Source organism: Perca fluviatilis, chromosome 5, assembly GCF_010015445.1.
Source record: "Perca fluviatilis chromosome 5, GENO_Pfluv_1.0, whole genome shotgun sequence".
Taxonomy (NCBI): domain Eukaryota; kingdom Metazoa; phylum Chordata; class Actinopteri; order Perciformes; family Percidae; genus Perca; species Perca fluviatilis.
Window position 1 is genome coordinate 33502050 of NC_053116.1, and position 22786 is coordinate 33524835.

At 41.1% G+C, this 22786-nt stretch overlaps 1 protein-coding gene across 1 annotated transcript; it reads right to left on the reverse strand.

Moving 5' to 3' along the window:
* Window positions 1-6638: 6638 nt before the first annotated feature.
* On the reverse strand, window positions 6639-22760 carry si:dkey-32e6.3. Its single transcript, XM_039801971.1, has 7 exons — window positions 22622-22760; window positions 22254-22543; window positions 20862-21034; window positions 18558-18776; window positions 12820-12980; window positions 12604-12736; window positions 6639-7577 (listed from the first exon to the last, which is right to left on the reverse strand). The coding sequence occupies exons 2-7, from the start codon at window positions 22528-22530 to the stop codon at window positions 7401-7403; spliced, it is 1140 nt and encodes a 379-aa protein (XP_039657905.1). The 5' UTR covers window positions 22531-22543; window positions 22622-22760; the 3' UTR covers window positions 6639-7400.
* Window positions 22761-22786: the final 26 nt, after the last annotated feature.

Genomic DNA, 22786 nt, shown 5'->3' on the forward strand with positions numbered 1-22786 from the left:
TTAACCGTGCCGGGATTATTGTGGACATGTTGTCCAAACTGATTCCTGGCGATATTTTTGGCTTGATCCTCGTCCACCATTTTATCGCTTCAACAGCAGCGCTATCAAACTTAGGCATAATGAGTATCCACACCTGTCTATACAGATGTGACGTCTATTAGTAGCTCCGCAACGCCAATAAACAACGGGAGCATATCGGCCAACAGAGCACATGTGCGCAGAGGGTGAAGCGCTCTTTATGCTGCATCGACCTTCCGAAGCTAAAGTCTTCCTATAGCATCTTTTAAAAAAAAAAAAAGTCCGCAGGGGCGCCTGTGTGTGGCGGTATTAAAGCTGAATGAAAGTTTTGGTGACAGCAGTCCTTACCTTTTTTTGTCCGGTGGGTGCACGGCACGCGCAGTCAGCGGTGCGTCGGCGCTCGCCTGCACGGCTCCGCGTAAATGTTCGGACACTGCATGTCAGCAGCAGCAGCAGCAGAGGACCGTGGTAGTCCTGTCAGTGTGTTCCTGTTCAGTGACAGAATCCAGCCAAACAAACACCAACGTTAGCTTCGTCCTCCTTCCACTGACTCAACAACCCCCCCACCCACCCCCTTTCCCTTTCCCTCTCGTCTCCTCCCCTCACTCGCTCACCAGTGCGCATTGATGCACTTCCGAAACACTCACAGCGCCAGCTGTCCCTCCACCATCCTGAAGTGACAACGGCGGACTCATCATCACCCCTTTAAACTCGAACGTAGATGTAAATGCTGCTTTTGTGTCGCTAGTTTCAGGCTTCCCGCAGCGCAGCGCCAGCATCAGGTAACTCCAGACTCACCTGGAGGGAAAGATGCTGCCTCTAAAAAGGTGAAGGGTGCTCCGGAAGCTGCGCTGCTGCCCTCGTGTGGATTGAGGGAACCACCAGAAATTCACACTTAAAAACTGAACAAACCAGCTCTTTTAGACAATTCAAATCAGTATTTATAGTGATACCTCGGAGTCGCAGATCATAGATTTACTATTTGTCACTTACACTATTGTTTTAGTGCCTTTATGATCTTGGACTTCTTATTAGTTATCTTTGCTTTCCCAACTGGAATTTAAATTACTGGTGTACTGTACCGTGCGTCTTCTCACCTGTTCCTGAAGTGTAAAACATGGTGTATGTTATAAAGCAACTATGCTGCAATGGAATGGCTTTAGTGTGGCTTTAGTATTTTTTTTGTGTGCACTGAGTTAAACATGGACACTGGTGGATGCAAATTGAATTTCTATTATGAATAATGAAAATGAAGAGGGGTAGGACTAGAAAAGTTCTCAACTTCTTCCTACCTATTTTGAACATGAACAATATTATTTGAGTTGCTTATCTGTTGCTTATATGTTGCTGATGATCTCGTTTGTTTTTCTTTTTTATTGCTTATACATTTTAATTTGGGTTTGTGTTTTTCACTAAATTGACTAAATAGAAATTAATAATAAATAAAACTTGATTATTTTATAGATCAGAGCCAGTGTTTTCCCTAGGTTTGTGGAAGACTTAGGTGCACGTATTTGGCAAGGGGTTTAGGGGTCTTCCCTCAAAAAAATGTTAGGTTTAAAACAAAAACCCTAAACACTCAAAAAGCATAAGGAGAAACCTTCCACTGGGGACCAACTCCAATCATCAGATCTGAAAAAGTATTTTAGTTAGATTTGATGCTCACATTGATTTTACATTCATTCAGCTTAGGTGGTGCCCAAAACGGCTTGGGTAATGCACCTAAGCCTTATAATGGAATTAAACAAGAACAGAAGAGAATACACTACAGGTGCCCATGTGGTCTACCATAGGGAACCCCTGTGTTAGAGAAAACGTGATATAAGTGCCCTATATTGGGTTTCCTTATAGTGGAGAAAATGTGACTATGTGCCCTCTATGGGGCCCTTTCAGTAGAGAAAACGAGATGCAGTGAACTAATGTGTGCACTTGACATACAGGATGCCTGCCCTACATGCTGGAACAATTTCTGTGCACTGGTTCCCTTTTTTTATTTGTTTTCCTGCCCCTCAGCCAGCCCGAGTCCACCACTGATACATTATTATATTACAGTTCCTATCGTCAATCACAATCAGCCTGGGACAGACCTTAATAGGTCTGACCTCTGCCATAATGAAGCAGTTAATTACACAAATGTTTTAGGAGAGTACACATACAATTACTGGTTAAAACCTGACTTCAAACACTTCTGTCAAGCCCTGTTTTGCATTTTTAATCCCATCCTAAACTACAGAGAAGAAACATTCTATCTCACAAGCATTACCCTTATCATCTCCCTTTGAAGTAACTCCAGGTAGATGCAGGGGTGCAGATAAATGCATTTGTGTTGAAGATTTGCTTTGAAACTGCGGGAAGAAAAGTATTTACAGATGTTTTTTAATGTTCGTTACAGCATACCAAAGCACACAAATGCATGTACTTACCACTCTTTGTACTCTCTTTAATGAATCCCCAGTAGACACACATATTGATCAACAACCTATCAGTGCTTTATACATGGGCTGTACCTGTAATAACGCCACGTGTTCTTAACCACTTTCCAGCTATTGATCATAATCTGACATTTTTCAGAGTGTCTTACTTTAAATCTCTAATATAATACACTCATCTCATGTGTGCTTACAGTAACACCAAATAGTGTAACAAAAAAACATACCGGTTTATTTAACACCAAATGGAAATATTTAACATCAATTCAATTTTCAATTCAATTTTATTTATAGTATCAAATCATAACAGAGTTATCTCGAGACACTTTACAGATAGAGTAGGTCTAGACCACACTCTACAATTTACAAAGACCCAACAATTACAGTAATTCCCTCAAGAGCTGCTTCCTCGCCGCCTGGCCTGCCTTCCTTCACAGACCCCGGCCTGCTGTGAGCTAGATTGAGCTCCGTCACGGCTGGCAGCCCACGGCATTCCATACCCGCGCAAAGTCACAGTTTTTTGGGTTAATGGACTACCAAACGCCGCTGCCTGGACAGAGCTCCAGGGCCTGCAGCTCCCCTCTTCCTGCTAAATGGCCGGTGTGTGTGAGTGAGAGTGCGGTCAACGAGCTTGTTACGCCAGCAATCTCTTACCACAGGTTCCAGTTAATCTTATGTGTGTAATTATAATGTTATTTGAGTTATTTAAACAAACGATCGGTGAAATAAACGCCTCTTGTCATCGAGTCTCATTGATAGAGCCTACGGCTGGATGGAGCTCTATCAATGACAGCTAGCTAGCCTCTTAGAATTCCTCTGAAATACACAAAAATTCATCAAATTGAAATCGGATCCTATGTAACTAGCCGCAATCTGTACACATAGGATTAAAGGGACAGTCGCAGCTAACAAAACCCCTAGTGTTCACAAAAAATCATTAAATTGAAATCTGACACCATTGTTTTATAAGACCTTGGGGTAGATGTTATATAAGTGGCGTGACGAAATTCAAACTGTAAATATACTATAATTATGCCGAAAGTGTAGCTAGCTAGCCGCGATCTTTCCCCATTGTATTGAATGGGACACATAGCTAGCTAGCTGCTCCTCCTAACAAGACCCCGTTCATAAAAATGCCTTAAATTCAAATCGGACTGTTAGTTTTTGTTAGCTTTGTAAGACCTTGGGGTAGCTGTGATATAAGTGTTGTGACAAAATTCAAACTGTAAATATATTATAATTATGCCGGCAGCCGGCCACGGAGCCCCGGTAGTGCAGTAATCCACAAAGGGTGACTTTGCCCTGGGTATGGAGCCCAGTAGGCTGCCGCTTTCTCATCAGACTGTGTGGAGCTCCTAAAGTCCGACACGTCTTACCAAATTTGCAATTAGCCATACATTTTCATAAAATGGCCCATATTTGAGTTTTATATAGTTGATTTCTCGCATAAAAAAGTCTCAGAAGTGAATTTGGTAATGAAACATTGCAGTGTCTGGAATATGAGATTCTGTCGCGTCTCTAATGTGTGTGTGTATTGGGATTCGCTCAACCAATCAGCGCGCAGCTCATCTAAATATTAATGAGCATACCATCTTTGGAAGAAAAGCTCTTGTTACAAATAGGGCCAAAACACAGGGATGCATAAGGGCCAATAAAATATCAACCAGGCCATTTTCAGCCCAACCAATGTTACATACCCCATTAGGAGACCTTAAGGAACAGTGTGAAATACCCTATATAATCATTCTATCACCCCTTTAAAGCTACAGTGCGTAGTTCTGCCGCCCCCATGAGGAATTCTAAGTAATGACAACTGTTGGCGGGTCCATATGATACAAGCGCCCCCTCCACGCAGTTACTAGTAGCCAAGGAGGACACGGAGGATTAAAAAAATGATGGACTCTTCAGAAAAGGTAATTCTCTTCACTTTCTGCGCGGGAAAGTCACCAGACACCACAATCTTCTGAACACAGTCCTACTGAGAAATACAGAGAGTTGTGTGGAGCTGATAGTCTTAATTAGCTTTGTAGCAACTCATCTGGCAATGGCTTGAATGTAACGGACAATCATTAATATCAAAAAGTTACACACTAAAGCTTTAAAACACAACACTGATTGTAATTCAGGTGTTTTCATTTTGTGTTTTGCACATCGAAACTCTGAGCCAAAGCAATAATAAAATACTGTATTATTTTAACGACCAACAAAGCTCCTGGGTCCCAGCTTTGTCGTTGCAACAGTGCTCGATCTATAGTTAAATGGTTCAGCACTGGTATCATCACTCCACTGTTCTCATAATGCAGCATTTGACTATTTTTCTTTAGATTATTGAGACTGTTTGCATTCAGCTGTCTCTCTTAGTTTTTGACCTAAGAAAATATAGGAATAAAAAATCTCCCTGAAATCTTAAATAAAATAAATAAATCCTAAAACGCAAAAATGACCATAACTTCCACAAATTCAACTTATATGTATTTAATGTGTCACTCACTGTCAAGTAATAAAAACACATCCCAAACCTATGTTCAATCTAATTATACATCTCAGAGAGAGATATATATATATATATATATATATATATAGATATATATATATATATATGCGCGTTCTTTATTTTCATGACTATTTACATTGTAGATTCTCACTGAAGGCATCAAAACTATGAATGAACACATATGGAATTATTATTATGTACTTAACAAAAAAGTGTGAAATAACTGAAAACATGTCTTATATTTTAGATTCCTCAAAGTAGCCACCCTTTGCTTTTTTGATAGCGCTGCAAACCCTTGGTGTTCTCTCAATGAGCTTCATGAGGTAGTCACCTGAAATGGTTTTCACTTCACAGGTGTGCCTTGTCAAGATTAATTGGTGGAATCTTTTCCCTTATTAATGGGGTTGGGACGATCTATTGGACAACTGTTAGAATTCATATTATGGCAAGAACCAATCAGCTAAGTAAAGAGAAACGAGTGGCCATCATTACTTTAACAAATGAAGGTCAGTCAGTCCGGAAAATTGTGAAAACTTTGAATGTGTCCCCAAGTGCAGTCGCAAAAACCATCAAGCGCTACAACGAAACTGGCTCACATGAGGACCGCCCCAGGAAAGGAAGACCAAGAGTCACCTCTGCTGCTGAGAATAAGTTCATCCGAGTCACCAGCTTCAGAATCGCAAGTTAACAGCAGCTCAGATTAGAGACCAGATGAATGCCACACAGAGTTCTAGCAGCAGACACATCTCTAGAACAACTGTTAAGAGGAGACTGCGCGAATCAGGCCTTCATGGTCAAGTAGCTGCTAGGAAACCACTGCTAAGGAGAGGCAACAAGCAGAAGAGATTTGTTTGGGCCAAGAAACGCAAGGAATGGACATTAGACCAGTGGAAATCTGTGCTTTGGTCGATGAGTCCAAATTTGAGATCTTTGGTTCCAACCGCCGTGTCTTTGTGCCTGGTTCCCACCGTGAAGCATGGAGGAGGAGGTGTGATGGTGTGGGGGTGCTTTGCTGGTGACACTGTTGGGGATTTATTCAAAATTGAAGGCATACTGAACCAGCATTGTTACCACAGCATCCTGCAGCGACATGCCATCCCATCCGGTTTGCGTTTAGTTGGACCATCATTTATTTTTCAACAGGACAATGACCCCAAACACACCTCCAGGCTGTGTAAGGGCTATTTGACCAAGAAGGAGAGTGATGGAGTGCTGCGCCAGATGACCTGGCCTCCACAGTCACCGCACCTGAACCCAATCAAGATAGTTTGGGGTGAGCTGGACCACAGAGTGAAGGCAAAAGGGCCAACAAGTGCTAAGCATCTCTGGGAACTCCTTCAAGACTGTTCGAAAACCATTTCAGGTGACTACCTCTTGAAGTTCATCAAGAGAATGCCAAGAGTGTGCAAAGCAGATATCAGAGCAAAGGGTGGCTACTTTGAAGAAACTAGAATATAAGACATGTTTTCAGTTATTTCACACTTTTTTGTTAAGTACATAATTCCACGTGTTCATGCATAGTTTCGATGCCTTCAGTGAGAATCTACAATGTAAATAGTCTTGAAAATAAAGGAAACGCTTTGATTGAGGTGTGTCCAAACTTTTGGCCTATAGTGTGTGTGTGTGTGTGTGTGTGTGTGTGTGTGTGTGTGTGTGTGTGTGTGTGTGTGTGTGTGTGTGTGTGTGTGTGTGTGTGTGTGTGTGTATGTATATATATATATATATCCCTGATCATTTACGTCATTCTCTAATGCAATGCCTTCATAATGTGTATAGAGTATTGTACACTTTGAGGTATCTTTTTCAGCCATCTGCACATATTCAAGTATTACCTTTCAGTTGTGAGTGGATGTAAACAATGCCGACGATGTCCAACAAAGGAAAAACGCTCTCCGGGAGAAGCTAAATGAAAGTGTCACACCCTGAGGATGACAAACGAAGAAGCAAAACCCCGGGGGATTCTACTCGCTAGACAAATAACGCAACACTTGAAGGGTTTTCTCACTGTATCGGACCCCAATTATGCTGTCTGACACAAATTTCAGAGAGTCAGGGCAATTATCCCATGGTGCGATTAGTATCAGAGCCTTCGATGCAACCAAAGAGTCTTTAGTGCTTAATCAAGCCAATAATTCTTCTTTTGTGGCGGTTCACCTTAGGACAACAGACAGTACAATCTATTTGTGAAGTGATCTTTGTACAAGCTGACATCCTTTCATTGACTCTCACCGAGTAGATAAAGTCTGCATATTTATTCCTGTAACCCTCACCCGTATGTAAACCTCTTCTATTCGTGGTTTGATGAACTGCGATTCTTCAATAAGTCATCAACCTTTGTGTTTAATAGCCATACCTACAGTCCAGCGTATCTGCATCTCCCTTCTGTGCTGTAGTGTCTGGGTTAATGGAACCCTAAACTGGAGGTTGTCAAAGAGACAGACATACAGTTGAGCGGTGTTCTAGCCTGCCCCCTGCTGGAGATTCCTCTCATAGTTTTCCAGACAGATGTGGACGCGCTGAGTGAAGTAGCTTGGGTGAGAAATGGCCCGAAGGAGGTCGGTCTGGACCAGTGTGATGTCATAAAGCTCAGAGGTGCAGGCTGTACGAGTCTCAGTGCCACCTGGGTCCAGGAAAACCTGACACAGACACACACACACAGACACGGGAGAAATGTCCAGTTAGCTTTCTGGAGTTCTGAACCAGCCAACACATCTGTGGAAGCTACTTTATTTAGAAAACACATTATCTGTAGAGACCATAGCATAAGTAACTAACTGACAAGTGACACACACACACTTTGCGAATGTAAGCAAAACTGACAAACATTCCAGTGAATGCTTGTTGGGAGATAGTGGTTTGTTATGACATGTTGGTCCGCTGGATGTCCCTCGCCTTCCACTCACTGTGTGTTGCCGTTGTCTAACTCGACTAGCAAGCTACATGCTGGAAATGGCGAGATTTGAATAAAATTTGTATCGTGCAACAAGGCAGCCTGCTTGGTTCTTTCGGGGAATGACTGTAAAGAGTCACAAAGAATAGGTTTACATTTACTATCTAACTGGGATGTTTTTGGGACCGCTTGGCGCAGATTTGCTATGGACAAATAACACACAACGATACACTGGTAAGAGCAAATTTTGTTTTTCTCCTATCCAGGAATGCGTCTTTGGTGTAGCCAGACCTTACTCCGCAGCGCTGTAGAGATAGGTCTGCCAATGCAAGACTAGTCAACCTCAGACACACAGGATGATTAACACAAGTTAAAGAATGCGGTTACACTTTACTTGAAGGTATCTACATAAGAGTAACATGACACCATCATGAATGTGTCATAAACAAACAAGTCATAAACGTTTATGACATAACGCTTCTGTCATTAAGTGTCATTCGGTTTTTGACATGACAAGTTAGGGTTAGGTTTGGGTTAAAGAAAATAGAGTTAGGTTAGAGTTAGGGTTCATGTGTCACTCTTATGTACAGTACAGGCCAAAAGTTTGGACACACCTCATTCAATGCGTTTCCTTTATTTTCATGACTATTTACATTGTAGATTCTCACTGAAGGCATCAAAACTATGAATAAACACATATGGAATTATGTACTTAACAAAAAAGTGTGAAATAACTGAAAACATGTCTTATATTCTAGATTCCTCAAAGTAGCCACCCTTTGCTCTGATATCTGCTTTGCACACTCTTGGCATTCTCTTGATGAGCTTCAAGAGGTAATCACCTGAAATGGTTTTCGAACAGTCTTGAAGGAGTTCCCAGAGATGCTTAGCACTTGTTGGCCCTTTTGCCTGCACTCTGCGGTCCAGCTCACCCAAACCATCACGATTGGGTTCAGGTCCAGTGACTGTGGAGGCCAGGTCATCTGGCGCAGCACTCCATCACTCTCCTTCTTGGTCAAATAGCCCTTACACAGCCTGGAGGTGTGTTTGGGGTACATGTCCTGTTGAAATATAAATGATGGTCCAACTAAACGCAAACCGGATGGGATGGCATGTCGCTGCAGGATGCTGTGGTAGCCATGCTGGTTCAGTATGCCTTCAATTTTGAATAAATCCCCAACAGTGTCACCAGCAAAGCACCCCCACACCATCACACCTCCTCCTCCATGCTTCACGGTGGGAACAAGGTATGTAGAATCCATCCGTTCACCTTTTCTGCTTCGCACAAACACACAGCGGTTGGAACCAAAGATCTCAAATTTGGACTCATCAGACCAAAGCACAGATTTCCACTGGTCTAATGTCCATTCCTTGCGTTTCTTGGCCCAAACAAATCTCTTCTGCTTGTTGCCTCTCCTTAGCAGTGGTTTCCTAGCAGCTATTTGACCATGAAGGCCTGATTCGCGCAGTCTCCTCTTAACAGTTGTTCTAGAGATGTGTCTGCTGCTAGAACTCTGTGTGGCATTCATCTGGTCTCTAATCTGAGCTGCTGTTAACTTGCGATTTCTGAGGCTGGTGACTCGGATGAACTTATCCTCAGCAGCAGAGGTGACTCTTGGTCTTCCTTTCCTGGGGCGGTTCTCATGTGAACCAGTTTCGTTGTAGCGCTTGATGGTTTTTGCGACTGCACTAGGGGACACATTCAAAGTTTTCGTAATTTTCCAGACTGACTGACCTTCATTTGTTAGAGTAATGATGGCCACTCGTTCCTCTTTACTTAGCTGATTGGTTCTTGCCATAATATGAATTCTAACAGTTGTCCAATAGGGCTGTCGGCTGTGTATCAACCGGACTTCTGCACAACACAACTGATGGTCCCAACCCCATTAATAAGGGAAAAAAATCCACTAATTAAGTCTGACAAGGCACACCTGTGAAGTGAAAACCATTTCAGATGACTACCTCATGAAGCTCATTGAGAGAACACAAAGGGTTTGCAGCGCTATCAAAAAAGCAAAGGATGGCTACTTTGAGGAATCTAAAATATAAGACATGTTTTCAGTTATTTCACACTTTTTTGTTAAGTACATAATTCCATATGTGTTCATTCATAGTTTTGATGCCTTCAGTGAGAATCTACAATGTAAATAGTCATGAAAATGCATTGAATGAGAAGGTGTGACCAAACCTTTGGCCTGTACTGTAGATACCTTCAAGTGAAGTGTTACCAAGAATTCTTAGCAAAAAATAGGACTTGGAAACTTTGTACAAAGAATCTAAAAGCTTAACTTTAAGGGTAATTCTTAAGGACTTAAACCCAAATTGTCTTCCATCAAGCACTGAATGTTTTTCACAGAAGACATTTTGACGTGTCACGGTAGGAAAAGCACAGGTGTAAATAATGAAATGAATGCTGGCCGAATTCCATTTAGCTGCTTCAGGTTTCAGGGTCCTGGCTGCTGGCTCACTGTCACACGGTCATGGTTTGCTGGACACTTGAACAGATCGGGAGCAGTCGTTAATGTTATTAGAAACACCTGTGGTTTTCCTGCTACAACACGTCAAAATGTCTGCTGTGAAAAATGACTATTACATGAAATATATGGTTAGGGGCCCTCACTGGATTGAATAAATTAGGAATAGACCGATTATCGGCCCTGAGTCACCACTGAGTCTGAGTCTGACTGTGGTGAAATAGTGAAAAATGTCAATCCGTGTTTTCCAAAGTCCAAGATGAAGTCTTCAAATGTCTTGTTTTGTCCACAACTCCAAAGATATTCAGTTTATTTAAGAAAGAAAGAAAATATTCGCATTTAAGGAGCTGGAATCAGAGAATTTAAATTTTTCATTAATCGATTATCAAAATAGTTGGCGATTAATTTAATAGTTGACAACTAATCAAATAATCTTTGCACCTCTAGTTGATTGATCTGGAGTTCACTATAAAACACCAGAACAATTTTAACAGTATTGCCAAAAAATAGTACGGCTACATTTTCCACAGAAAAAAAAAGGAGCTTAATGTGTTATTACTCCAGCAAAGAGAGAATGTGGGCAGATCATTACAGACCAAGTTGCAATTCTGGCTCATTATACACAGAGCCAGCGTGATGATAAAAACGTCAACTTATCTCTTCCTAACGAGTGATCATGACCTGATATGTGGCGATTTTAGATTTCACCATTGCTGCTAAAATCTCCTGCCAAAGACCTCGCTGAGCGGTGGACAGTGTGCTCTCGCTGCCTACGTCCATCTACAAACGGATGTAATTTCCTTTATAAAGTGACTATATGCAACTTCTACATGTTTGTGAAACTTTAATTTTTCATCTGATGATCATAAATGACCTGTAAGAGCAAACAAGACTAACAGTGAAAAGAACGCTATTTTTATATAGTTTTAATTAATGCCTTAGCCCAGGTATGATTTTCCCCGCAAAGTCACAAAATGATTTACAGCACGTAGACGGTGCTACAGAGCAAACATTCTGACGGGTCACAGATTTTGGCAAAACACCAGAAAAGCCTGTGTTTGTGAGTATGCAGGTAAAAGGTAGCATGAGATGTCTTTATATAGGCCTAATTGTATTTTTATTTTATTTTAGAAGTTATCTGCTGTAGTTATGGCTGATACTGGGGCAGGGCCATCACAGAAATAAAGGAAATTAAACGAAGAACAACTAAAAGCTAAAAAGGGAAAGTGACTGATGACAGGTGAAATCCGAGTCACACTCGGTCGGGCTTTCAACAGATGGAGACAATTACGGGATTGTAAATTATTCAAAACCGACCCCAAACTGGCCCTCAGGTATGTAATATCTGTTTCATTCATAAAATAACTTTACAATGCGCGATGTGGTTGTAATGCGTCAGTAGCACACATTAAATTAGGTCCTCCTTCCATTTAGTGCAGACGTTTTATTCCTTTTACTCCGGGTTTGTGTTGGCCTACTATTTTCTTTTTCCTTGTCCCCCTGTCCCTTGTTTAAAGCGTCCTTGGGTTTCATATTATGTTGGTTGCTAAAACAAACTCTTAATACTTTGGCTCGTAACACAGTGACAGTGATACCTGGTTTAGCTCACGATTCATCTAAAGAAGGCTAAGTTACCGTATGCTACACTTGAAATGCAACAATGTGTCTTTAACGTATTCTCTTATTGTAAATGAATGATTTTCTGTCTGAGCAAGGCATTCATCTTAACTATATGACCTCCCGGTCACACTAACTAAGTAATACAGTGGGTAATACAGCACCGTAAAGGAAAGACCTTTACGACAGCAGGTGTGGTAAAAGCACTACTGCTTTTGTCCAAAGGGGTTGCTGCAATCGACAAACTGAAAGTTACATATAGCCACTTTAAAAAAACAGCTGTAGATGACAAGAAAGAAACACCATATCCACTCCAGCAAGTCTAACAAAATGACCACATCTGTATGATGGTTTCTTAGAGCTGCAGGTCAATACCATCGACTCAATGGTTATATAACAGTGCTGAGATTTTAGTCATCAGAACATCAAAGAAAATGACACAGCGGTGTTACTAAAGCACGTTAGCATCCTCCTCTCTCTTCAACAGCCGTCTGTCAAATCCTAGCTCTAATTCAAAAGCTCAATAGCTTCCAAAATGGAAAGAAAATAAGGAAAACAAAGAAATTGCCCTTATTATTTGTTTTACGTATAAGCCAATTTAAGCTGTGAATGTAGTTGCAATGCTTATGGTTGCCGATAGAGGTTGTTGTATTCTTGCTGATGTAAAAGGAGCGACAGTACCTTGGGATGAACAATGGTATGCTCGTCGTCCTGCCGTATGTGGTCGTCTATGAAGATGTGCTGAACATGTTGGTCAAAGGGGTCGACCCACAACGGCTTCCCCCCGCGGATGGAGAAGGTGTTACTGGCCCACCTGAGTGAGAAACAGGCACGGGAAGATGAAGATGAAGGGACGGAGGCCACAAACATTGATGGCTTGAAGAGTGCTATGCATACCAGTCGTAATGGTCCTGAAAGCCCCCCAGGCCCTGGACTGAGCTGAAGTACTGGTACAGGCCTCTCTCTCCATCGCGAGTGGAAATGCTTTCCTTGGCGCGGCTCACAACGATTCCCCTCCTGCTGCAGCGGATCTTGCCCGGAGTCGTATTCACATTTAACTGAGCCGAGAGTGACAAGAAGAGTCAGAGAGAGAAACAAGGAGGGCGAGCCGCTCTGAACTTTATGGGGAAAGCATCAAATCAAAACGACCTCTGTGAAATGATTTTATTATTAAAATCAAGTCTGACAGACTTGACCTAAATTAACTGTGATATCAGCATTAAACTTTCTTACACATAAAATAAAAGTCTGTGCCAGCTACATAACAAAACAACTGCCATTCTGTAGCTTTATAATAAATAGTGAATGTTTACAGATTAGAGCCCGACGATATATCGGCCGATATTAGGCATTTTCCAAACTATCGGTATCTGCATTTATAATGGCCGATAAATGAATATTAATTATTAATGTTATGAGTGTTGGCATAGCATAGTTTGTCCACCAGAGGGTGCTGTACAACGTCCCGGTTGGCAACATAGTCAGTAAAAGAATGGACACAGCGACGCGGTATATTTTGGAGACCAGTGAAGTCACTTTTCCGGTGATGGCTGAGCGTTACTGCGCAGCCTCAAACTGAGCTTGACGACGTAGATGTGACGTGAGCAACCTGTCTGAAAGTTGGAAGTCTTCTGGTAGCTGTGCCAAGAGAAATCTCAATCCTTCCCAATCTTGCAGAGACGGAGAGCGTAGGTATATGTAAGGAGATAACATAGGCACAGGCTAATTATTGCTAACTAACATGCTAGTTAACATTAGTAATTAAACTTAAACAGCTAATGTAAGTCCAAACTGCCTGCGAGCTTCTCCTGTACTATACAGTCATTTCTAACGGTCAGGATTCTAACGGGAGGTGATGGGTTGTTAGCCTACAATCTCCCCATAGGAAGTATGCTTTTCAGATGCTCGCTTACCCCCTTGGTTGGCAACACTCTTTGATTTATTTTTTTGTTATTGTTTTTGTTCCAAGGACTTTTCATATCTTAAGTTTGTATTTGTATACATTTATCAAAACTTTAATATATTTTGATGTTCCTCTGTTCTGTTGTGACAATAAAACAAACAAGTTTATTTAATAACTAATGTTTTTTTTGATTATTTTTTTTAAAAATATATATCGGGCAATATATCGGATTTTTAAATCACCAAATATTTGTATTGATATTGGCCTTAAAAATCCTTTATCGGTTCGGGCTCTATAACAGATGACCATAAACTATTAAACAGCGATGAAGTGAACAATTATTCTAGACTTGATATGTTGTGGGAGTTGAAAGAAAAAAAAACTCTGGCATGAAGTTTCAACTTAATAAGAAGCCTACTTCAACTGAATGCAAAAATTTTAAATGAGTGGTGTCAGCTGTTTTATTAAGTTAAATCAATTATTTTAAACAAACAAAAACATTTTTAGCCATGCTAATGGTGTAGCTCTAGGGATGGAAATGGCATGTCGTTGGGTCTACCACATGGTGCAGACTGAAATATCTCAACAACACAGGATCAATCATTTTGCTGATCTCTTAAATGGGACATCTGATGAAAAACTCACTTTTTCAGTGCTTGTGCACATACATTTGGGTATATGGAGTGCCTAGCTGTAGCACATGGACAACCTAAACCCAAATAATATCGAGGCAGGAAAACAAACGGCTCAAGACCAGAAACTGAACAATCACATTATGTCCTGTGATTGATTTCCCCCCCCACTGCTCATCTGTCTATAGCAACACATGCATAATAGCATGTGACAGGAGAATAAGATTTCCACTGTGCTCTTCAGCAGACAGCTGAGCGTGCCTGACAGCTTCACTTTCGGACATCTCCTCCACCTCTCCCTCCTGTCATCCGTCCATTCCACTCCTCTCAAAATCAATGTGTTCCGCTGTAGCGAGCTAACAAGCAAGGTACACAACTCTGTATGAGTGAGTGTGTTGGTGGGACGGTCTGTGTTAAAGAAGGCCATGCTCTTCAAGAGAACATCTTCGCAATCACCCACCCCTAAAGAACATCAAGACACACAAACGTTTACTGCACAACTCTACAGCACATCCAAAAAAAAGTCAATAACGCTCCAAAGTTAGGTTACATTTTGGTGAGGGAAAAACTGCCATGGCCATTTTCAAAGGGGTCCCTCTGTCACCTCAAGATATCTGAATGAAATGTCACTCAATACTCACTGATTGTAGAGCTGCATTTTTATTGTGTGTTCATGTTAAATAAAAAGTACATTAACATAACTGCTTTGGGGTCCATTCTCAATGTAAACATTGATACTTTTAATGCACCAGGTTAGAGGGAACCTTGTACAATTGCAGAATCTCTTTCATATCCAAGCTAAATTGGTATTGTTACTGAAAGGATTCTAACCTAACTGATATTGAATATAATATTGAATAAAATCAATCGGGGACCTAGTGAATCGGAATCAATTTGGAAAATCATTGATGATATCCACGCCCCTTTGCTGCGTGTCATCTTCCCCTTTTCTGTTATTCTCTAGCTCGGGGGTTCCCAAATTTTTTGGTCTGGGGTAGCCCCCAGGCCCTGTTCCCAGTGTGTTCCAAATGTTCAATACTAGTCATTATTTAAAAGTGGATATTGTGATTTTGTATGGCGGTACAATTAGAGTCAAGTCCTTACTGCACCCGGATTGGACTCCAGCCAAGGGCTCCCGGCTGCTTTGCCTTTTGCTGCATTTTGAATTTGTTGAGCTGCTCTACGATCTGTCCACGTACCCGCTGGTAACTGCTCTAGTTCTAGCGCTCTATAATGACAAGGGTAATAAAAGCCCCAAAAAGATTATCTTTAAAAAAAAGAAGAACTTTAATGCCTTCAAGCCTACTGTAGCAAATATGGCATGGTTGTAAAAGAGAACAAGACAAAGTTCATGGTAATTATGGGTTCTTAGGAAGATTAGCTGCACATTTTTACCCATGGGTGATAGGTACTGTAAGGCTCTCTTGGTTTGATGTTCACAGTTCCCTGACCTAATTATAACTGAACTTTGAGGAGAAACAGAAACATTTAAAACAGACTAATACTCTTATTTGCTACTGATTACGATGCCCTATTTAGCTTGAAAAGAAAAGTGTTTAAAGCTGCTATCTGTTCTGCTGTTTTTTTATGGATGTGTGGCTCGGCTTCAAGTATCATTCAATTCTATCGACGTCCTCTACATGGTGTTTATTAGGGGCAGGGCATCGCTCACTACAGGCTTCAGTAAAAAAAAAACAGGCCAACCATTCATAATCGCACCCATGGGCCCTTTAGAGTAATCAATAGGCCTAACCCTAATGTATACAAACTGTAGGCATAGGAGCTTGTTTTAGGATATTTTGTGAATGTGTTAGAGTGCCCATATTATGCTAATTTTCAGGTTCATAATTGTATTTTGAGGTTGTACCAGAATAGGTTTACAAAATATAATATGGTATTTTCCAAAAAACACCATATTTTTGTTGTACTGCACATTGCAGCAGCTCCTCTTTTCACCCTTTGTGTTGAGCTCTCTGTTTTAGCTACAGAGTGAGGCATCTCACTTCTATCCCATCTTTGTTGGGAGTCGCACATGCGCAGTAGCTAGGTAAGGACTACTAGCTAGAAGCTAGCGCGGTTAGCCACCTCATTCTCAATGGCAAAACACTGCTACAACACTATAGAACTACTGACATGTCCCTCGTCTGCAGGTATTCCACGCAAAATCGGAAGTGCGCCCTCGTTTAGAAGAAGTCTCCCGGCTAATCCTGCCTTGTACTGACTGAAGTTGTAGAAACAGCTAGCTGATGTGGTATTAGCTAAAGTGGTTAGCACGCACCAAATGTTTCGGCCGATGACGTAGACCAGTGTCTGTGGCGGTACCGCCCCCCAGGGGGCGTTCAGAAGATGATGGGGGGCGTTGGAAGCAATATTTTGGAAAGGGGGGCGTTGAGGTGCCCTTGGGTGGCGTTTGTTTGAAAGCTAGTTTAAACCAAAGATTCACAATAACAATACATGTTTACACTTAAACTACTAAAAAATCAGTGGTCTGCAACATTAAAAGCTGACAGTTTACAGCACTGCAACTGGACGAGACGTTGGATCATAACTCTTCTGTGCTTCTGTCAGCTTAGTTTGGCACAGCTCCGTGCTGCCTTCATGGAAACGGGACGTCAGAGCATCATCTTAAATGAGCTCTGTACTACGTGAAGCTGCGTTCAGATTTAATAAAAAAATAAAAAAATCGCCGCGACGTCCTGTTGTATTCTTTAACCCCCCCCCCCACACACACACACACTTATTTCCATTCGGCAGTAGGTGTTGTTCTTCAAGTCGTTTGTCATCACCAAAATACTTTTCTGTGTGTGTGTGTGTGTGTGTGTGTGTGTGTGTGTGTGTGTGTGTGTGTGTGTGTGTGTGTGTGTGTGTGTGTGTGTGTGTGTGTGTTCCTTCTGCTTTTACCCCTTGATAAGTGCCAGCTTGTTTTCCGTTGGAACAATTCGATTATAGATTTAGATTTGAATGAAAAATAGATTTGAATGTTAAATTGCTAGCCGTTTCTGATTGGCTACCGTTAGTATTTGTAATAATAATAATACATTTTATTTAAAGCGCAACACCCAAGGTCACTTCACAAACAAAAAAGGACATTCAAATGATAGTAATCTTATGAAGGTGCTGAGGTTCACACCAGGGACATGCAGCAGGTATTTTGATAATACCTAATTATAGTTTGAATGTTACATATCTAGTCGTTCTGATTGGCTGCCGTTATTTAATTTGAATGTCAAATGGTTGCATTTTTTTTTTTAAACTTGTAAATATATATAATTTCTATTCACATGGCTTTTTTGATACCTGGGAAACTAATACATGTGTTGTTTGTCATTCAATGATTAGATGTTCTGATTATTTTTGATAACAATAGTAACAACAATAATAGGCCTATATTAGGGTGTAATCATTAATATTCGGGGCAATTGGCCTACATAATATTTGATGGGGGGCGTTAGGGACCTGGATAATGGATAGGGGGGCGCTGGCACAAAAAAGGTTGAGAACCACTGACAGACGGTCCTGCCGATTTTGACCAGCTCACTGGGAGACACCCGGAGACTGAAGGCAGGATACATTCAGAAACACGTATCTCACTCAAAACAGCATGGATGGTTGTTTTTTCCCAAGTTTGTATGTGTGTGGAAGCACCAGAGACACAAAACAATACCCCAAATCCCAGAAAAAGTGATTTTTTCATAATATGGGCACTTTAAGTACTTTGAAATCTCATCATCAATCTATTTATTCTAAAAATGCATTTTAATGACGTTTGCATGCCTAAATTTGTTGTAATTCTTTGGTCATCTTTGACTTAAATATTAATTCAAATGCTTTTAATGTCTTTTTATAGCTTTGAAGCACTTTGTAACCCTGTTTTGGAAAGTACATAAAACATGTTTGAACTTACAGGAAGTCTACGTTAGGAAGTGCTGCTGTAAAGCCCACTCTGACAGTGTAGTAAACCAGACAATACCTTATCCCGCTGAATTAACCCCAAACTATCAGCTAGGCCAAAATATGTCGTTGTCATTTGGGGCGAACTTACTGTGTACTACACTTTAACTCATAGCTTGATAAAAGAAATGCGTGTGATTCTACTTCACCTTAAGATCGGGCAGATCAGGGAACAGCGGATGGGCCCCTTCATTCAGCACTCTGGAGACAGCGCTCAGCACACGAGGTAGGTCGCTTCCAAACGAACGGAAAATGATGGCAAACTCCCTTCCTTCCTGCACCAGGTCTTTGAGCAGCTGGAAGAAGGAGGGGAGGATCCAGTGGTACAGTTGCCCACCCTCTCCTTTTACACACAGCTCTCTGTCTCCCTGCAGGGAATGGAGTCAAAGAGCAGTCAGTAACACATACTTTATCTGGGATCAAGGATGCTATATAGCCTGGTCCTGTGAGGCTCTTCCTATGTGGCTGGGGGCTGTGTTATTGGTTGATATTTTTTTGATACATTTCTTCTCTGTGAAACATATTTCAAATAAGTCAAAATGCATTTGAATGCATCTGCCAATACGGCCAATACATTTGCCATTCATTTTAAAATAAAAAAAATAACGATGCAGAGTTTTGAGGTACATCCCAATTTTAAACAGTCTGAAGTCAAGCTAATATCAATGTTTGCATCAACTTATGTCTGCGGAGCAGTGTTTTCTACACTGAAACAAGTCAAAACATTGTTCTGTTCTTAAGGAAAGACTTGCTTTGAGTTGCCACAACTGAGTACAAGCCAGACACGAGAAGGATTGTGGATAACAAAGACTCAGGTTTCCCACTGGGTCAATATACTGTAGGTAAGAAAAAAAAAACTATGACAACTGATGTGTACTATGACTGTCATTAGATCCGGAAGTCACTGCTGCTGTTGTAATGTGGACGTGCACCTGTCGTGTGGCTATTTGCTTTGGTGCAGGTTTTTCTTTTGGCTCTTTATGCTGAGCTGGTTGGCCACCCCTGCTATATAGCTTGCAACAACAACAAAAATGTCAGGGAAATCTTACTCATTTTCACACAGCAACTTTACCACCTATCAGCAGAGCCACTTTGCCAATGAAAGAATGACCAAGCATGACCTGAAGACTACAGTTTTCCTCCCATACACCATGGGGTTTGATCTGCATGACCAAACAGGGCCTGACAACTGTAAAAGTTACAGAATATATTGTAACGGTCAGCCCAGTGCTGCAGTGTTGAATAAGGAGGCGATGACTGGCTTGCAACTTCGGTGCATTTATTTAGGGAACGCAGCTTAACTCAGGTCACTGTTGGCCATGACCACGCCGTCCATTCAGTCGCCAACAACAGACCGAAACCCCCGCTCTTCCTCCACCACCCAATCACAAAAACTCGGGTTGACGTTGACGATGTCGCGAGACAATCCCCACCCCAATAGGTCTCATATAACCACATTGACCTCTGCTGGTAACATTAGTGCATAACACAAACACATGTAAACATCTGCATAACTGATGAACTCATAATAACAGGGACACATTAACTCAGCTCATTACAATTAAAAAAATTAATTAAAAAACCTGCTTGCGCTACAAGCTAAGTGTCAAAAAGCTACAGCTGAAATCCCACAAGTATACTTTAAAAATGAATGAATGCATGAATCTAACAATGTTTTGAGATGGTTTATGAGGAGATGTGAAAATACCCCTTACGTTTGTGATGCAGTTAAAAAAGGCTGCTAGAAAGTAAGGAAACTAAACTAAGTTGCATAATGTACAACTATTCGCTTAACTCGTGTACCTCCGGTGTATATGCGTCACCATAGATTTTTCAGGTTAAGCAGACCGGTTTGTCTCGTTTCGCAGAAGAAAAAAAACGACCACATCAGCTGGGTTATACTAGCTGCTGAACAGAGGATGAATGCTCAGTTCATACAGGAGAGGGAAAAGTGAGCTCTAAAGTATGGCAGTGGGTGATCTTTATGTGGAATTTAGTTTAAATTGGAAAAGTACAAATTACAGGCAGACTATTTGTAGTGTTAGCAACACCACAATCCTCAAGGTCAGAAGAAATATGATCAAAAATAATCACTACAAACTTTGTAAAAACTGTGTTAAGTATCACATTTCATTTGAATGTAAGAGTGGAAACATGATTTGTACTCATCTGTAATGAGTAATAGGGAAAATACTAGCCAAAGTACTACTGTTAAAATTAATGTTATTATTACAGTTGGATAAGGTCGGATTATACAGTTGTTTAAGTAATTTATGATGCACTTCATTCCTGCCAGGTGCCATTGTTTGGTCATTACTGCATCGATAAATGTAATGTAATCAAGGTCTCTCTTAAGTCAATAAAAATGTAAAAACTAGTAGTGATCAGAAGGGGGGGGGGGGTTTGAGGATTAATCAGGCCTTCTCATCCATTCTCTCTTATACGATGCTTGCCTTGGTGCCCTCAGGCCAGCGGAGCAGCTCCAGATGTTCATCCAGAATCCCGCGGAAACGTCTCCCAGCAGCGGAGGTGAAACCTGCCATCTTTCCAAAATGAGAGTGGTAACTAACTGCATCATCGCACGGTGGGAGCAGCGAGGCCGAGTCACTCAGCCATTCCCACTTTCCTGCAGAGAGGTGAGGAGAACAAGGTTTTCGTGAATGGTATTAAATGTAGACACACTAAACATCAAACAATGAGTGGAGGATGCTAGTACAGTACTGGAGCGAGACCTGGCTCCCAGGGTTGTTCTGAAGCCCTCAAGGAATTCTAATAGGGCTGTGCTCGATTAAAGAAATTCTTAGTCGACTAACACTCATTCAATTGTATCGACTAATCGATTAATTGATTTAATCGACAGATCTGTAAATCGGAGTCATGCAAAAGCACCACTTTAATTCTTGCGTTTACCAGAGATGTGCTTGTACGTTTCTTGGAAATGAAAAAAGCATAAAACAGGACTAATCGACTAAAGAAATCTAAGTTGACTTAGACCAAAACAACCGATTAGTCGACTAATCGACTAAGAGGGAGCAGCCCTAGATTCTAATATTTCTTGCTAAAAATGCAGTAGTGCAGCCAAGGATAATATAAGTCAATAACATTCATGATTACATTTCTCCATTGTCTCTGATGACTTTAAGGCAGCTGTACACAAGCCAATTTTTTGGAGAATTATCACTTCAGGTACATCGGAGCTAAATACAGAGAGATGTTGGAAGAAAAAAAACCATTTGAAAATGAGCCAACAAACAGATCAACTCTCCAATAAATGGCTCTAGACCTTATTCTTTAAAAAAATAAATAAATAAATAAAAAAACGTTAATTTAAATCTTAACTTCTACATCAGCATAACGATCATATCGTAAACAATGACTTTATACATAGTTATATTATTGATGACCTGCCATTCGGCATATGTGCGATTCCAATAATGCATTTTCATTTTAATAACGTCAATTATTATTAGGCTAATTTTGGTTGGTTGACAGCTTGTTTTTAGGCTACTCATAGTTTCGGGAAAAGTAGGCTAGATTAGATTAGATTAGATTAGATAAACTTTATTAATCCCAAATTGGGCAGCAAAAAAAATATAAAACACACAGCACACATACAGAATATACAAGAAATAATAAATAGGATAGAATACAAGAACTATTCAAAAATAAACATAAAAAATACAAAAGAAAGAATGTACAAACGTACACAAGTGGCGAATAAAAAAGGAGGACTTTTTCTGACAGATTATTAGATGGAATTCGGCACAACAGGAACAACGACTTCGCTGACTGGGCAAATCCTTGTGGGATTCGGAAAAGTACTATCAAGTCCATTTCCAGTTTACCTTTTTTGCTAATCTTTCCCCAGGTGACAGTCGAGAGGAAATGGTCCAGGGCAGCTTCTATCCCCTGAGCTATCACGGTGTCCGACACCAGTATGGTGTTGTTGAGGTCGATGTGCAGGACTAACTTTTTCCTCTGGTCATGATTCAATGGCCACAGCTCCCGAGGGACTGTCAACGCGGGGTCACCGGTCCCACACGCGAGCTCAGGGGCATTCCTGTCGTTTGTCCCTTCATGTTCTTCAGCTTCGCGACCGTTGTTCTCGCCGAACTCCGCCATTAGGGTGATACCACTGACGACACGTTATTGGCTTGAAAATATTCAACTAAAACTTACCGGCTCAGCCTTCTGAGTCATTATGATTATTTACCTGTACTTCCTTCCTTCATCTTATTTTTCTTCTTCTGGTGCTCAGTGTATACTAGCAGCCAGTGGAGAGAGCGCCATCTTCGGCTGAAATTGATAACCTTAACGATGGCTCAGTTCCATCCGGTTCCATCAAGTGTCCCAGTAAGCTATTCCAGTGGGTCAGCAT

Coding starts and splice junctions, on each gene's coding strand:
- si:dkey-32e6.3 (XM_039801971.1), bottom strand. CDS start 22,530: ATGGCGGAGTTCGGCGAGAACAACGGTCGCGAAGCTGAAGAACATGAA. Junction 21,035..22,253: donor GGGAAAGATTAGCAAAAAAG/GTAAACTGGAAA, acceptor ACCTCTCTGCAG/GAAAGTGGGAATGGCTGAGT. Junction 18,777..20,861: donor GCTGGCCTGAGGGCACCAAG/GCAAGCATCGTA, acceptor CATTCCCTGCAG/GGAGACAGAGAGCTGTGTGT.